Here is an 18,472-nt window from a genome sequence, read left to right on the forward strand (position 1 = left end):
AACAGAACATTTCCTAGCAAATGGTCATACAACCAACGATCTAAAATGGACTGTCATTGAACAGATTACAGCAGGAGAAAAATCACAGGAAAGACTTTTTGAAAAAGAGCAACGTTGGGTGTACAGACTTTCCACTCATAAGAAAGGGCTGAACGATAATATCCCATGGAATTCAGTTCTTTCCACGTAGATGACCTTCCCTTTGGCACAGAACTAACACTTTTCCATCTGAAAATCAGTTCTGTCCCCTTCAAAAATACTGGATCAAAAATACTGGATCGATTGATATAAGTACGATAGATATATCTGTTTTTTTGTGTGGGTTAAATCAGGATAAGTATGCCTGGTATTGACACCTACTATTACCTTTCTGTGCACTAACCTATATTCTCCTGGTCCCCTATGAGAGGATTATTTTCAATTCTTTCCTTAGCTTAATATTGACGCTAAGCTTTCCGTCAATTAAACACCAGATGTTAAAACATTGCCTCTTCTGAGGCTTACCGCTTTATGCGTGTGTTTTCACAGAGTCTATTACGCCAATACACACCCCTCGTTTTGAGCCTATAACGCTCTTCCACTCTTGACCCATCTTAGGCTGTCACCTACGCCTCCATCTATTGGGCCTTACATGTAAACCAATGTTGCTATTGGCGGAATCCTAGCCAATCGTGTGCAACCAGGAAGTATTTGACACGCCCCCCCGGTTCCTCTCCGCATCCCGGGCATTTCTCGGGACGCGGTGGCGGGACACGGTTGTAGGCGAAATAGCTGATCTTCCTTTTCACCATGTAAGTAGACATGTACTTCTCGTGGGTGGGCACCACGCATCGTTTAGGATCGATCTTTCGGTCCACTTATGTTCTACGTTTTTCCCGGCAGATTGAAGGTGAACTTTCTGTCCGTGCTCTCGACATTTTCGAGGCTTTTTTTCCCCGCATTACCAGTAAGCCCAACTTTGGAGTTACCTTTTCATGTTTCTCGCCCTCTGCACGGTTGTTTCAGGAGTGTTGTTGTGTAGAGTATGCGAGTTAGTTGTAACCTTTTTGAACCAGTTGTCGGTATAAATTTAATACTGGCACGGTGTGTTTCCACTGGTGACGAATGGCATTTGTGATTGTCACTTGATCACTCGTCGCTAGTTACGTGCACCACGCAAATTATCGTGTGAGTGCACAGAATCACCAGTACGACTATTGGTGGACACACGGAGTGACAACACGAACGATTGATGTTAGTCACCTGATCATCACACCGCCATTCACGTGCACCCCGGTAAGCTACCGTGTGAATGCACTCTCTCACCTGTTGGAATCAACAGTGTATGATTGGAGCAAGTTGTAGCGCACTTTTGATGGATGCAAACCATATTCCACAAATGGAGCACATACACACTATTTCACCATAATGTGGATGACTGGATTAGCCGATTAAACTTCACAACCACGGCTTAGTATCACTTTCTAGTGATTGAGAGGTACCTGAAATCTATAATGCTTTACTGAATATAAATACAATGTATATTTCATTTCTGTTTTCCTCCACAGGTTTATTCCCACTGGATTTTCAGTAGGAATTTTTTACTCCTAACCAAGGGCAGGGTACACCTTAGCGCGTGTATACCACCCTGGTTAGCACCATCACCTCCGGTCCTGAAGAAAACCCGGAGACTTTCTCCACCAGGGTTGAAACATGTAGACCTTTTTATATATATGACCAACTACATATATATATATATTTTTCTCACTCACTTCACACTTTATTACTAGATACCACGGGCCAATTTAACCCTATAGGGTATCCCCATTTTACTCTTTTAACATTGATCAAGTGCTCTATGATTAAATATTTTTTACAGAGTTAAATACTTGACCAAATTTTAAAACACTACAATCACTTGCACACACAAATAACACCAGCTCCACTGTAATCAGGTGTCGCAGCACACCCAGATGGCACTCGGCCTCTGGGTGGGACCCCGATGATGAAGCATGTCACCAACTAGGTTGGTGAGTGAGGGGTCTTTAACAAAAGGATTGTCCCTTTCAGTACACCTCTCTTAAACTTGGAGGTATCATTTGACCTCAGAGGGCATACTCCTTCTTTTGTTTGCTAAATTTTATAATGATATACAAATTTGTAGTGCATCTAGATTACGCCTTCCTCCTATTATTCTGTGGGGAACTGCGTGAGGTGGTGTAATAAGCCCAAAGGGGCTCAGCATGCAGTTGCAAAGTTGGGGCCATGTTTTAAGCCACAGCATGTGGTTTTAGGGATTGCATACTTGGGCTCAATCCCAGTATATTAGACGAGGGCAGAGAGTTGATGTTGCTCTTGATGTGCTGTTGGTTTTAATCCGGTTTTTAATGTAATTTTAGAGATGGATTTTGTATTGAGACAGGGAGTTAGGATTGTATCCTGGACCTTGCTTGTACATACCAAATTGACTTATTCCTTCTAATGTTTACATGGCCTATTTGCACATAGCTGCTTTGGACACAGTCACGATTTGCACACAGTACTATACATTTTTGACTTTTGCATTATTTTGCAAATGTTTAGGAGTACTTGGCGTACCATTGCACTGAAGGAAATCAATGACATGAAATTATTGTTGTTTTAGAATTTCTTTGATTATCATAATTGAAATGTTTTGTTCAAGGAAGAATGAATTGTGAAGCATTTTTATATGGATTTCGTTGGATTCATGAAGAAAGTGAATAGCAGCAATAAATGATTGTCTAGCCAAATACTGTCTTTTATGACAAAAGTGGTATTTATATACAAACACAAAGTGAAATACGGCATACACAAACAATACACACAGCCCCTGAGGTCAAGGCTTTACTGTTCAATAGACAGGACCACGAGTCCCACTCCCCTCTCATTAGGTGTAGTGGTTATACCCTATTCACTATATGCAACATTCAGGTTACGCTCCACTAGCAGTCCGAGTCTCAGGAGTCCCACTCCGACTCTTAGGAAAGTCAAAAGTGTTACAGCGCCAAAGAGCTATCTGGCAGACAAGTTCCCCAGGTACCTTCCGGCCCTTCTATCAGTCATTCATGCATCAGCAGGAATTGTCTGAGCGGAGTCCCCAAGAACATTTCTCTCACAGGTGCAATGGCTGCAGCGGCTGCCTTCGCTGAGAATCATACATGCGGTTCTGCAGGTGTCAAGGATGAGTGTCTTTTGGGCTCATCCTTAGGCAACTCTAAGTTTCCTCTGATCTTCCCCACAGGGGCATGGGTTTAGGAATTTGACACCTTCTGGTTCTGCTCCTGAGTCGGAGCTCTGGCCCTCATGGGTCACCACGGCGGCCTTTCCTTACGACAATGGCATCATCTAGGCTATGATCCTTGTCTCTTCCAGTGACTACCTCTGGCACACAAGGTCACTGCGCCTGCTCTTCACTCAGGTGACGGTCCAATCAGCACAGCAGCAGGTGTCTCTTCAGAGACGCTCCCTCTGGCATAAGGCGTCACACAGGCGAATGCCCCATCAGCATGGTTAACTTCACCGCAGCTTCGTCTCGTGTACATGGTCGCTGACTTGTACACCACACATGGGCAATTGTCTGATCAGCATTGTTGACTTTACCGTGGTCCCCTCTTGTATACGTGGTCATTGACTTACACACCACACACAGGCAATGGTCTGATCGACACAGTAGTGATGATGACCATGGCTAACTTCACTGTGGCCCCTTCTGGCATATGGGGTGGCTGACTTGAACTTGAAGATGGGCAACAACCGAATTGGTGCAGCGGCTGTTTCCTCACACCTAGCTACAGGGATCCACTTGCCAGGATCCCCCACGGGACCCCGCTCTCTTAGCACTCTCCTCTTCCTCACAAGGATCAATGGTTTTGGCAAGAAGGCAGGCACTAGTGCTCCAGGCCCCAAGGGCAGGTGATCTCGGATGTCCCTGGGTCATGTCCCCTCATCCAGCTCAGAGGCTGGCAGACCTTAGCCTCCAGCCCTGGTCACAGGCAGAAGTCTTGCAGAGATTCCTCTCTCCACACAGACCAACTGGCTGCTTCACAGTTGACAGTGTTTGGGGCCTCAAGCTCACCTTCCTATAGTCCATTTCGAGACACCAAATCTGATTTAGGGGTTGACTCTGACGTTTGTGTTGGGGGTATGCTTCCTTTTGAAGTGCCCTCTCCCTTGCCCTATCCTTCTTCCAGAAACAATCTGTCACAGCAGGAGTGACTCCAAATCTGACAGCCATACAACACAGGCCAGTGGAGTGACTAGAGGTGCATACTTGGATGCCAGCCACAGTGATGTGCATATCAAAAGGTTATACAGTTCTTCCAGAAAAAAGAGAGAGAATATGAGGTCAGTCAGAAACTGGGGGAATGGACGGGGGTCCACTCCCTTAGGAACAGGAGCCCTCACACATCCAGATGGGTGTCATGCTTCATCATAGGGCGTGCTCCTTGTCGGGCTAGCACTGCAATGCCCGATGGGCACCCACACCCACAAGAGGGTTCTTTGTCAGATATCTTTTGTCCTAATTCTATATGTGAAGTGTGGGTGTATTGCCTCTTGTGTACATTGGTGTGTGGGAGTGAATATGTGTACAAAAAAGTGTGTATTAAAATTGACTAAGTAGTCCTCTAAATAAGATTTTAATGGATGAGTCTATTTGTCTGGCTAAATATGTGGTGGCCATCATCAGACACGATGATCAATGATAGCTTTAAAAGGTCAACATGTTTCTTGGCATTGGTGAGTTAATAATGATCAGTTGGCAATTCATCAGGACCAATTTAACCCTAATCTTCACAGTGGTTGGAATCTGGGATCATATAAAAGAATACCCAATCACAAATTACCTAGTTGTGGTATGTTCTGATACCTTGGTATTGGTTCCTTTTGAAAGGAGTAGCATAGCAATTGTGCCTCCTTGAGTGGGAGCAGAGTGTGAGCTGATTCAGCGTGAAGGTTGTAGTGAAGCCTCCACCGTATGACCTACGAAAACTCTGTTGTCTGGATGTCAGCCACAGTGATATGTGTATCAAATATTTACCCCAGGGCCACAATCCTACTCTTTATGATTCTCCTATCAGCCGCATCTCCTTCCTGACATGTGCCCAGGCCCCTTTCGAGTGTCTGCTCTCTGAATCAAAGAGCACCTTTTGAAGTTTGTTCAATAGCCTTGTTCTCCTTCCTCTAGTGTGTTTCCCAACCAGCTCACAGGAATGCAGCAATGCACAAATCTGTCTGTGGTATTCCTCTACCTCTTTCTGCTCCTTCAGTGAGCTGTGGAACCCAGAATCTTCCATGTATTGTACCATTCACATGCACACATACACTGAGCACAATCAAACTACACACCAGTCCTGCACAGTGCTACATACTAACTTGATGTAGGCAAAGGGTGAGTTAAGCACACAGCAGCAGAACTTACATGAGTGAGCCCTTACTCTGATGACACAGATAACAAGCATTTGCAATGCAATAGGTCTCGCATTTATAAGAGTTTGAGCTATTGGCATTGTAAAATTACAATGCCTTTTATTTATGTTTTGGTTTTAAAACAAATAAAAGGCATTGTCATTTACAATGTCAGTAGCATAAACTCGCATAAAAGTAGTGTGTGGAGTGCAGCAGTGTGCGGCGTGCAGCAGTGTGTGGCGTGCAGCAGTGTGCTGCGTGCAGCAGTGTGCGGCGTGCAGCAGTGTGCGGCGTGCAGCAGTGTGCAGCGTGCAGCAGTGTGTGGCATGCAGCAGTGTTTCGTGTAGCAGTGTGAGGCATGCAGCACTGTGGCGAGCAGCGGCGTGCAGCACTGTGTGGCGTGCAGCAGTGTGCGGCGTGCAGCAGTGTACGGCGTGCAGCAGTGTACGGCGTGCAGCAGTGTGCTGCGTGCACCAGTGTGCTGCGTGCACCAGTGTGAGGCGTGCAGCAGTGTGCAGCGTGCAGCAGTGTGCGGCGTACAGCAGTGTGCGGCGTACAGCAGTGTGCGGTGTGCAGCAGTGTGCGGCGTGCAGCAGTGTGTGGCGTGCAGCAGTGTTTCGTGTAGCTGTGTGAAGCATGCAGCACTGTGTGGCGTGCAGCGGCGTGCAGCAGTGTGCGGCGTGCAGCAGTGTGCTGCGTGCAGCAGTGTCGTGCAGCATGCAGCAGTGAGTAATGCAGCAGTGTGCAGCAGTGTGTGGCGTGCAGCAGTGTGCGGCGTGCAGCAGTGTGTGCCATGCAGCAGTGTGTGCCGTGCAGCAGTGTTTTGTGTAGCATTGTGCGGCGTGCAGCAGTGTGTGGCGTGCAGCAGTGTGTGGCGTGCAGCAGTGTGTGGCGTGCAGCAGTGTGAGGCGTGCAGGGAGAGAACTTAGTGAAGGCAAGCAGGAGAAAGAACTCATGCCTAAGGAACAAATTCCCCTGCACTCCATCAATGAAATGAAGGCTAAAATGATGGAAACATAAAATAATATTGAGAGAGCAGTGAGAATTTGGGAGGAGAAACTGTTGTGGATTAAAAGTAGATTGATCGGAGTAGAAAAAGAGTAAGAAGTGATAAGGATCATCTTGAACGAAACGGAAAATGAAAGAGACAGCAGCTGCTACAGAGAGCCTCCGAGCTTTCAAAACTACTGTGATTGACACCTTTGTATTAATGCACTCTAAAATCGATCATCTGTAATATCTATGCAGGGACCCCAATTACGTTTTTAGGCGATCCGGCATAGACACTGGTTGAACCCCTACTAGGAGTACTGTGTACAGTTATGGGAGACCTGCTAAATCTTGAGAATTACTTGAATGGTGGCCAGTACCATCAGACTACCACACGTAAAAGGGCAGAAACAATGTGAGAGCTGAGAGCACTGTGAAGACACTCTACATAATGCGGAGAGGCGGTGTAAAATTTGTGGCTGCTGTCAGGAGAAAGTAAAGCTTTTTCTCCCCAGACTTCAACCTAAAGACGCTCTCTAGTTTGTGTTCTCACAAGGAGACTCAGCAAAGGCGTTTGTGGACAACATAACAAACAAAAGCCTAGAATATGAGACAGTGGCATATACCATGTAGTGTTTTGCACACTGTTTTGGATGGCAAACCTAGCCCCAACTAGACCAGTGTGTCCTCCTCTGGGAGGGATGAAGGAGGACAACAGGTTTTTGTCTCTGGCCTACTTGACTCTGTTCACAATGCCACCTCCCTTTCCCCCAGGGCCGCTTGGCCCTTTGTGACAGACGTGTGCTATTTTACTGAGAATGGTTTATACTATGTACTCCCAAGCCGAACATTTTCTTTCTCTTGCAGTCAGGGGCACGTGGGACCGTGATTGATGCATGAATTGAGGATCTAATACTGTGATTTATATATGATGTTTTTAGGACAGGCTATTCTATTTGTGCAATTGTGATTTTAATAAAATGATTGATATCTAAAATAAAAAAATTAGACCATTCGTTCCCCTCTTCTGCTGTACTCGATATACTGACTGCAGTCGATGGAAGATTGAGATGGCGTTTTAAGAATGCACTACACAGGTGACACCATCTAGACCAACGCTACCAACAGGCCACAAATTACATTTAAAGAATTTTTTATTGTATCTCGGGGATTTCTGGCTAGCTTGTTGAAGGGCTTTCAATTTTGGATCTTGTGGAAGAGCCAAGACAAATCATAGCCAGTCGGCAGTGCTCAAAGGAGATAAGATCTCAAGACAGTGGAAAAGAATATGAACTGCAACGTAGCCCTTCACCGAAGGGGTTTAGCCAAAGGCAGAAATAGGCAGAAGAAACCGGTTCACACCAAAGGAAAACATGCTACGTTTGATGTCTACATTTAAAGGGTAGTGCTCCCGCAAGGAACCACGCAAAGGTTAGACCCTTCGATAGGCAACACACATTCCAGTCTTCTTCATTTGCAGAAAAAAATAGAGAGTGGGAAGTATAGAAAAAAGGAGTATTTGGAAAAGTGTTTATTTGACTTTGCCATTAGACATCAACATTTTAAAGAGTATAAACAGTTTCTTTGACTCACGCCTAAGCTTAAAATGTTCAATATCATGGGACTCCAAAGGGTTTCTGACACTCAGCGTAATGCTTCTCTGTTCAGAAGGTCAAAGAAACAAGAGTGACTGATTGATCAGTAACGAGTCACCGAAGAGCAACTTTTAGCAGTGGAGGCTGGCATGTAAAAAGGGCAGTGAGGCGGGAGGGAAAAAATACGTCCTGAACAAATAATAAAATGAAAGTGATCGCGATCAAACATCAAAGCGGCCGTGCAGCCGCGAAAGTGAAAGCAAACGAGTGCTTTCAGGCTGCCAAATGGTGCGCGCGCCTGGCGCACATGCACTGTATTCGGAGGCCTGAAAGCACTCGTTTGCACTTCCAAAACTCGCTTACTATAAGTCTCGCCAGAGCAGCGCTAAAGCGCTGTCTCAGGCGAGACCTAAAAAGGCCTGTTAACATCTTCTGATCACTTTACTGTATGCTGCCACCGCTGCAGCCATGAACTCCTGGCAAAGACCATTATGAGGGAGCCCCTCCTGGTCTAACTAGTCAGCAATCAGCGAGACATGCCTATGTCATGGGGCACACAAATGATTTGTATTTGCCCATGACACAAAACAATAAATATCAGCACCAGGGATCCAGATATCGTTGCAGCTGATGCACTTTGGGTAGGGTTGCACGTCCATCAGCATGCAAGGCACCTTTCTGTCCCTACATATATATATTACCCAGTGGCCACTGGGCAGTTGTATTTAAGTCTGCATTTCCATAGGAATAGCATATCATGTTTTCCTACTAACTCTCGCAGTGTATGCCGAATCTTAACAAATCGTTTCCACAAAAGAGTCTCATCCACCTCAGTTTCTTCTGAGAACGTTTCGGGGGTGATCTATTGAGTGGGGGCCTACAAAAAGGGGGAGTCCCAAAATAAGTTTTCACCATTCATTTTTCCATTGAAAAATTGAACAACGATACTGTAAAAACTGCTGAACAGAATTACACCGAATTTGGCAGAAAGCTAGAGCCTGGTACAGAAAGCGTGCTTTTGAGAAAGTAAGGCTCAAAAATGTTGAATGTTGCGTGCCGTGGGGTATCCACAGTGGATTTGCTGCACACACACACGTAGACATATGTAAATATACACACACACATATATGTGTGTAGAAATATGCATAGTGCATATATATTACCTACTGGCGGTCGCCAGTAGGTAGTTATAGTTAGGACCCTGTTTCCATAGGAAATCCGCAACATTCTATTTTGAATAACTTTGGCGCCGGTCGACGAATCCTCGCGAATTTCTCAAAATAGGTGGGGCGCTACGCTCCGCTCCTACCCTGAAAGTCTCGGGGGGATTCGTCAAGCGGGGGCTGAGATAAAAGGGGGGTCCCAAAACGCGTTTTTCCCATGCATTTTTCCATAGGACCTTTAGACAGGGCTACAGCCCGAACGGCTGAACAGAATTACTAGAAATTTGGCAGAGAGGTAGTCCTCAGGTCAAGGAAGTGCCTTTTGTAGGTTTGGTGTAAATCTGTTCAGTAGATTCTGAGAAAATAGCCTTTAAATCAATATATATATCTGAGCCAGCTTACGGTACGCTTACCGTAAGCTTACCGTATGCGTACGGTGGCGTGCGCGAGCACGATTCTGATTGGCTGTTACATCTAAGTAAACATTCGAATCGGTCGAAACCAGGAAGCGGCGGCCGCCATTTTCTCTCTCGCACTCTGAGGGGGGGGCTGTAAACAAAGGCAAAAAACATATAAAGGGGCTGTTTAGACAGCGCCCATGCACATAGCCATGTTAGTTGAGTCCTCAAAGATCCCCCAAGGCCAAAAACGGTAAATTTTTATTTTTTGAAAATTTCGCCGATTACGCTTACCGTACGCGTACGGTGCGCTTACGCTAAAAATTTTAATAAAAAAAAAAAAACACTCTCTGTGCATGGCATATTATTGTCATCACTTACAAATTAAATTTAACAGATTACCTATCACAAGGAAGCGCATAATATGTCCTCCGTGTGCGCACGGTGCGTAACGTGGGCACGCGGTGCGCGTAGCGCACTGCGTGCCCACCTTGCGTGTACGGCACTAACTGCGTAAAGTGGGCGCGCGGTGCGCGAAGCGCACCGTGCGCGCATGGAACGAACTGCGTTAAGTGGGCGTGCACGCCACGAATGGCGTAAAGTAACTTAGCATTTAAAAAAACGTACAAATTCACTGAAAAAACCATAGGTTTCACACACGTTATAGTTAGGAATTAGCATTTAAAAAACCTTGCTAATTCAATGAAAAAACCATAGGTTTCACACATGTTATAGTTAGCTGGAAATTTTACTGATAAAAAACCAATGAAATTCCCCCGTTATAGTTACTGTAGGCAACTATAACTCACGCGACCGCAATCCTCTGCTGATGACATATGTGTCTTTATGAAAAAAAAATATTTGTAATATATGTATAGCTAAAATTTAATGGAAGAAGACATGGGCAAATAAGTGTCTAAATACAGTATTAGCATCAGCAGAGGATTGCGGTCGCGTGAGTTATAGTTGCCTACAGTAACTATAACGGGGGAATTTCATTGGTTTTTTATCAGTAAAATTTCCAGCTAACTATAACATGTGTGAAACCTATGGTTTTTTCATTGAATTAGCAAGGTTTTTTAAATGCTAATTCCTAACTATAACGTGTGTGAAACCTATGGTTTTTTCAGTGAATATATATATTTATATGTATATATATCTTATCTCCATAACACCTGGTACTGCTTTGCGCAACAATGACGAGTGCAGACCTCCAATGGTGCAAATAATATTTATTTATCTTAGTCTTCTACCATAACGCGTTTCGGCCGTTCAAGTGACCTTGATCACATGACGACGCTCAGCATAACATCCCGCTATTTAAAGTGCTAGTGCATATTATCAATGAACATAGTAAAAATACTTCGGGTCATTACAAATATATCCTCTTAAAAGCTTATAAATATTGTTAGTTAACAGCTTTGCATTTCATACATTTATAACATGGAATATGTCCACATTTATTGAAATATATATATTTTTTTAGAAACGCATAATCCGATGCTGTAAGACATCTCAAAATTGCGGCATGAATGCCAGATTGACCCAATTTGTACAGTTCATAAATGATATATTAAGTGAACAGTATGTAAAAATATTGAGAGTGCTCCCTAACCGTGGAAATGAAAACATATAATCTTCAAAACAAAATAAAAAGAAATTTTGTATGTATGAAACAAAAAAAGATTTATATCATAGTCATATTAAATCCGTTGTACCCCGTTCTATATGTCACCAACTATTTATCTATTGTCTTTACCGTATGGTCGTAGTTGACCCATACTCAGTGGGGTTAATTCACTGCAGTGCATTTTTCCTTTTCGTGGCTAATGCCTTTTATACACCTCAGTAAATTTTATTACTGTTCCAAATTAATTTTGTATCCCCCCAATAAATAATTAAAGTGACATTGTGCAACAGTACTTCGGATTAAAGTGACTAATGCCATTAAAGTGCAAATGTACAAAGATCTGAAATTCATATTTTCACAAATGTGCAAATGATCACAGTATATTGTTAGATTCATTGCATTAGACCTATATCTCGAGATTGACCTGATTTCATGGAAGTTGCAAACGATACCTTGAAAGACAATGTTAATAGCAATTATGTAGTAGCCCTGCTTAAAATGAATGGGAATAAGACAAAAAGATAAAACCTACCCTATGTCCAAAAGACCATTCATTAAAAACTAGGCCGCCCGCAAAGAACTACCATGTATATTGTTCATTGAATAGTTCCAAATTACACTGAAAAAGGGCTATAGTTCATCCTCTCTCCATAAATTACATAAAAGCAATTTCATTTCTTTAAATTCAACCTACTAGTGGTTGACATATCTACAGTTGTATGCTAGAGAAGACTGGATTTACTGATTTAGATAGGTATGAAGATCTTCCGTTATATTGAGCCCTCCCGGCGACTTGGAATAAAATTCCAATATATAATTGGTCTCCAAGCGTCGCAATTTAGCTTCCCTATCCCCCCCTCTTTTTGTTGTGGGATAGCTTCAATAGCAAAATAACGCAGTTGTTATAGGTTACTATCACGTACCAACTGAAAATACCTTGCAACAGGGTAATTCTGATCTTTATTGGTTATTGCCCTTATGTGTTGCAAAATGCGTTTATGGACTGCCAGTTTGGTGCTGCCTATATACTTCAAGTGACAGTCACATTCCAAAACATAGACACTGTATTCTGTCTTGCATGTTAGGTGTTGTTTGATTTCCCTAACAGTTTTGGAAAAGGCAGTAGTATATGTTTTTGCATTAATCCCGAACTGGCAGGCCTTACATGATAGACATTTGAAGAAACCTTTTCTTATAGTCAACCACATGTCTTTTCGGCAGCTCTCCTGACTGTTTTTAGCCAACATGTTCCCCATACTCATAGATTTTCTAAATGAAATTGCAGGATTAGAGGGCACCAGGTCACCTATCACAGGGTCATCCTGGATAAAGTGCCAATTGCGTCTGATGATGCTCCTCAGTTCTTTTACCTGTTTTGAGTATGTTAAAATAAGCCTTACAGGTTGTATATTCTGATCTACAGCTAACTGTGATGATTTAGACTTATAGACAAGGAGATCCTCCCTTGCCCTCACTTGAGATTTTCTCATAGCGGCATCCACTATTTCAGTGCTGTAGCCCCTGGCTAGAAATCTGGCACGACTTTCCATTTTCTTTATCCTCACATCCTCTGGATTACTACAGATGCGATGGATACGGAGCATCTCAACATAGGGGATGCTCCTAATTAGATGAGAAGGAAGTGCACTCGACGCGTTTAAAAGTTTATTACCTGCAGTCGGTTTTCTAAAAAGGGTAGTAGTTAAGACATTATTTTCTGCTAAAATTTGGACATCTAAAAATGTCACTGAGCGCCTACTTATGGTAAAAGTGAATTTAAGATTAAAATCATTTTGATTGATTTCATTTATGAATTCCAAGGCACTTTCCTCACCTCCTCGCCGCACAATAAAAAGATCATCAATAAAACGCATCCAGTAGACAACATTAGTGGTGTATACATGTTCATATTTTCGCATGAGGACCAGTTCTTCCCACCAGCCCATTAACAAACAGGCGTAGCTGGGGGAAAAACTGGCCCCCATCGCGACACCCTGAATCTGTTGTAAAAACTGGCCATTAAAAAGGAATAGATTATTTTCCAAGCTAAAAAGCAACATATCTAACAACATTCGAGTGTGTTCTGCATACATCATAGGTCTAGTGTTAAGAAAGTACTCCACTGCTCTCAGTCCATCCTGGTTTCTAATGCAGGTGTAAAGAGAACATACATCCAATGTTACCAGTAATAAATCTTTGTCCCAAGGCAACTCTTTGATTTTGTTTAAAAAGTCACTTGTATCCTGGATGTATGATTTTAATTGCTTCACATGTACCTGCAAAAAATAATCAATGTACCTGGGGAAATTTTCCAATGGCCCATCACACGCTGCGATGATCGGCCTACCTGGCGGTGCATCCATACTTTTATGGACTTTTGGTATAAAATAAATGTATGGCACCAGCGGATGTTTTTTCTTGATAAATTTATATTCACCCCAACTCAAAAGTCCTAAACTCTTCCAGGCCAGCAAATTCTTAAACAGAGAGTCTTGAATGCTTTTATACTTCAGTGGAGTACTTTTTCTATAACATTGAGGGTCATTTAATTTACTGTATGCTTCCTTTAGATAGTCTTTCATAGGCCAGAGGACAATATTTCCGCTCTAATCAGAGGTTCGTATTACCACATCTTCCCTTTGCAGTTTTGACATCAATTGATTATATTTTCTTTCACTATTGGTGTATGTTCTTTTTGATCTATTGGTGGCATGGGTCAATTTCTTAATCTGGCCTACCACATGGTCGCTGAAAGAATCTAGCCCGTCGCGTGCTACTAGGGGGACAAACTTGGATTTCATTTTAAATGGTGTTTCTGGCCTAGCCTGTCCACATGGGAACATAGTATCTTGACTATTAAATTGTTCCCCACTCTCCAGTTGACTCATATCTCGATATAAATTAATATCTGTGACCACTAACCCCGGCGAGTCTTTGTTTGATGGAGTTGTGGTGACTGAAGACCTTGGATCAGTGGATGATCTTTGTAAATGAAATTTTTTAAGTTTAAGTTTTCGTATGAATTGATAAACATCAGCTCTGGTTCTGGTATACTGGAAGTTGGATTCTGGGCAGAAGGAAAGTCTCAAGGAGAGTAGCTGCTTTTCTGCTGTTGACAGGTTGATATTAGCCAGGTTCACGATGGTATTTGCTTCCTGTATTTCTACTGCACTGTCAGAGCATTGCTGTTCTTCAATTAAATTAACTTGTTTCGTTTGGTTCGGCCTCGGCCCCGCTTCTTGGATTCTCCAATTCCTGCGGGCCTGGCGTCTCCCCCTTCTCCTTTGGAATTTTGTTTTGTGACCATTCCTTGATTGCGTGGCCGCAGGGTATCCCTTCTGCCCTGCTTTAAAATGTCCAATTCTTCCCCCAATGTAAACTTCATTCCATGTTCTACATTTTTTCTGGCATTTGCGTTATCCGAATTACTCTCGGATGCCGAGCTCATCCCAGACTGTGAGGATAATTCAACATGCTGATTGTTTGTACTGTTATCCCCCTGCATACGCTTGTTTGCTGTGGCTGCCCACATATATATATATCAAAATAATACCCTTTAAGGCATAGTGTGACGCATAAATTATGCAAAAAAGAAGCAGTGAACTCTGGGTAGGTACCAAGTTTAGGTGGAGAGCAGCCCCTGTATTGAGTGCCCTCAACACCAGCGACACTCTAAATTTGCTAATCTCAAATGTCTGCTTTTCTACAAAATCTTTAAGCATAGGATTAGCATGGTTCCATACACGCCGAGATAGAAAGGGACAAAGTCTTTTCCTATTTAGACAGCAAAGTTTTCAAGCATAGGATTAGCACAGTGCTATCCATGACGAGCTGTAAAATGACAAAAGCCTTTTATCACTCCAGCCACAGTACTACAGCTTTGAATTGGTAAAATACCAACCAAGCCAATCTGAAATGAATAAAAGTAGCCCATGACATGCGTTAAGCTATCATTATAGCTCTTCAGAGAGGTTTAGCTTTGTCCAGACACAAGGGAGCACCTAGTATAAGTCAAAACAATACCCTTTCAGGCATGGGTTGACTCATAAATTATGCAAAAAAGAAGCAGAGAACTCTGGGTAGGTCCCAATTTAGGTGGAGAGCAGCTCCTGTATAGAGCACCCTCAACACCAGTGACACTCTAAATTTGCTCACTTCAAATGTCTAATCTTCTATCAAAATCTTTAATTTTTGGATTAGCACAGTGGCATTCACACCAAGATAGAAAGTCTTTTGCCATTTATATAGCAAAGTTTTTAAGTCTTCTATTAGCATAATGCAATCCATGCTGAGCTGTAAATTAACAAAAGCTTTTTATCACTCCGTGAATTATTGACTACACTAGCACTAATTCACTTTTGATTTGCAGAAAACCACATGTAGTGAACTACAATGAGTTATCACATTTTGTGTTTTCCATATTCTCCAAATGTCAAAAACACCTCACGAATTGACGTCTTCTGTCTGTCTTGTCTTTTATGATATGTTCACTTGCCAGAGTGCTAAATCTTTTATGTGGACTGAGGCATGTTTTCAAAGTGTTATAAATAAGGATGATGACCACACTGGTCTCATGCTGATATACTATGATCAGTACATATCTTGTGGTTTGTTCTTTTCCATCAGAATCTGGAGTAGCAGACTCAACATTAGGGCAAGTAGCCCCACGCATGTTATGTGTTCAGTTTTGTTTGTTCAAACTGACTGGGCCATGACAATGGACCAGAGATTAGTAGGCAAATAGGCCTTTATTTTCCCAGGGCACTTCCTTAGTCCTGATGAAGACCGAGCAGCCTTATAGGCCATTTACCACTTAGGGCTGAAACATGTTGACTTGGTTTAGGGTGTAGGAACATTATCCCCCACTATCACCATAGATACACAGTTTTATCCATACCAATAACACGTATTATTGAAAGGGATACCTGGGTGTTTTGAGGTATTTTTATTCCAGACCCCGCAGACAACAATCTTAAAATTGCTTCCTGGAATATGGATGAGTCCATCCTTGTATTTTAGGACCAGAATATGAGCCGATGATGAAGCATGACACTACGAGAGAGAGTGAGTGAGGGTCTCCTATAAAAACAAATTAAATTGTGTGGTGTTGTCTCCATGGGGGCCGTACCATGAGCAATCCTATACTCTAACATTTGGCCCAGGGAATACAAAGGTGGTAGGATACCTGCATGGGTGTCTGTGTGGGTGCATGTGTGTGTGTCCGCCCGTGAGTATATTTCTTCCACAGCCCTTATCAGGTCCAACTGTTTTTTTTCTATATCTGTGGCCGTGCCAGTTTCTGATTCTGAAAATGGGGTCAGATCTTACCCTTCCCCTAGGTTTGGATCCAAACCGTCTAGGGTGACAAGGGCAGGCCTGATTTCAGGTTCCTTCTTTCTATGTACTGCAGACAAGGTCTTTTGAAATGTAATCAGGGGCGGGCACAACTCCTCCCCGGCCATCCTGTCAGGCAGACCCACTCCCTCCGCACCTAGGGCCCTTTTGTTTCCATGTCTGAAAGGAATACACAACACACCACACCACACCACAGGGGAGCCACTCACATCTTGATAGATGTAGTGATAACACATTAGCTTGAGGTTAGGTAAAAAATTATATTTGTAGCTTTAACAAAACATTCTAAACACAATGTAAAATTAGTCCAAACATTAATCATTTATAACTTTTCTAACTAATATCCATGCTCGAGGAAGTGATGTCAGGAGCCGAGGGATGTGAGGAATCTCACATGCAACTTGATTAACCAATTAATCTTAACAGCCAGGAGACAGCACCCCAAGCAGAATCTGAGTCATAGAGTCTCAGAGAATACACAGTCATTAGACAAAGTTTGTGGAAGAGGCACATAGAGTGTTCCAGGAAGCTGTAGTGAGGCCATGACAACTGCAGGGAAAATGTGGAGCTTGCACTCGCTGTGTTGCACACACACAATCCTAACAAAATCTGGGAACTGCTAATACTGATGAAAATACTGAACTGTCAGGAAGCTTGGCGGCATCAACGCTTAAGGTTCAGCACCTGCAACAAAAAGAAATCAAGTTTGGCAATCAGAAACTGGCAAACATGGAGAAAAGCATTGCACATGGATTCCAAAAACTTGCTAATATCCTTGCTGAAAACCAGATTGGCAGGAATGAAAAACTTTATATTTTGCTAGATTCAATGAAGAATCTAAGTCTTGAATTGAATTAGATAATATGAGTCAAAGGCTTACCACGTATTGATGGCTAGAGTAGGTCAATTAATCACCTTGCACATCCACATAATCATGATGTACTGTCAGGGTACAAGCTGAAATGGGCCACTACATCAGAGCTGTAACTTGAGGTATCATTCAAATTACAAATGCTGTAGAAACATTACAAACCACACAAATTGCAAATGGCACTCAAGTAGTAGGTGCTGTCATGAGGATCAGTCCAGTGTCAGCAGCAAATCTGCCACAAATAGTATGACTATGTAAACTGAGGCGTCTCAGTGCTGTTGGGAGGAGTCTAGGAGCTACAACATCTTCTCATGGCAAAAGCAAGGCATAGACAATTTAATTGTCATTTGATTTGTTTTTGTGTGTTTAGGTTAACAACATACATTATATCTTTTGTTTTACAAATATGACATGGAGTAATGTTACAATATTTTGCTTAAATGCATCACCATACCTGAAAATAAAGGTAGATTATTTTTACTTACTAAAGAGCATTTTTATTAGTATGTGAGAATTATCATACCAAAGTTAAACTTACCCTGAAAATATATTATTAGTGACAGTAGCATGTCATACTCCGTCTTCTGCTGCTCTAGAGTCATCATGTTATGGAGATGGTTATTGCTCTTCTTCCTCCTCATCAGACTCTAACTCAGACATCCTAACTTCCAATCCTTTCCTAGTTGCTATTGTGTAGAATTGTACATGTTGCTACAAGTTTACAACTGGTTTCTGGAGAACATTGTAGGGTACTACCACTCTTAAGGAGATATAGGAATCTACTTTTTTTAAATTCCAAATGTACGCTCAATGACAACTCTTGTTATCCTATATGCAATGTAACGATGTTCACTCCATATAGAAAAGTTAAGATAAGGAGTCATTATCCATGGGCGTAGGGAATAAACACAATCACCTACAACAACAATGTATAGATTAGGACATCATATATAAAAATGTTTGTGGTAAAAATATAAAGAGTTAATTAAACACAATTTGCCCAATAAATTTCAATCTTCTTAATCTCCTCTTTGTAGCCTTCTGTAAATGCCACGTTGTCTAAA

The 18,472-nt window shown here is 42.4% G+C and overlaps 1 protein-coding gene across 1 annotated transcript in view; it reads right to left on the reverse strand.

Moving 5' to 3' along the window:
* Nucleotides 1–17,469: 17,469 nt before the first annotated feature.
* Nucleotides 17,470–18,472, reverse strand: part of LOC146857660 (zinc finger MYM-type protein 1-like) — a 52,636-nt gene continuing 51,633 nt past the window's right edge. The window contains exon 2 of the mRNA XM_085647063.1: nt 17,470–17,551. Within this exon, the coding sequence (XP_085503189.1) occupies nt 17,470–17,551 (82 nt within the window). The remainder of the gene's footprint in view (nt 17,552–18,472) is intronic.

This window comes from Triturus cristatus, chromosome 3_2, assembly GCF_964204655.1.
Source record: "Triturus cristatus chromosome 3_2, aTriCri1.1, whole genome shotgun sequence".
NCBI lineage: Eukaryota > Metazoa > Chordata > Amphibia > Caudata > Salamandridae > Triturus > Triturus cristatus.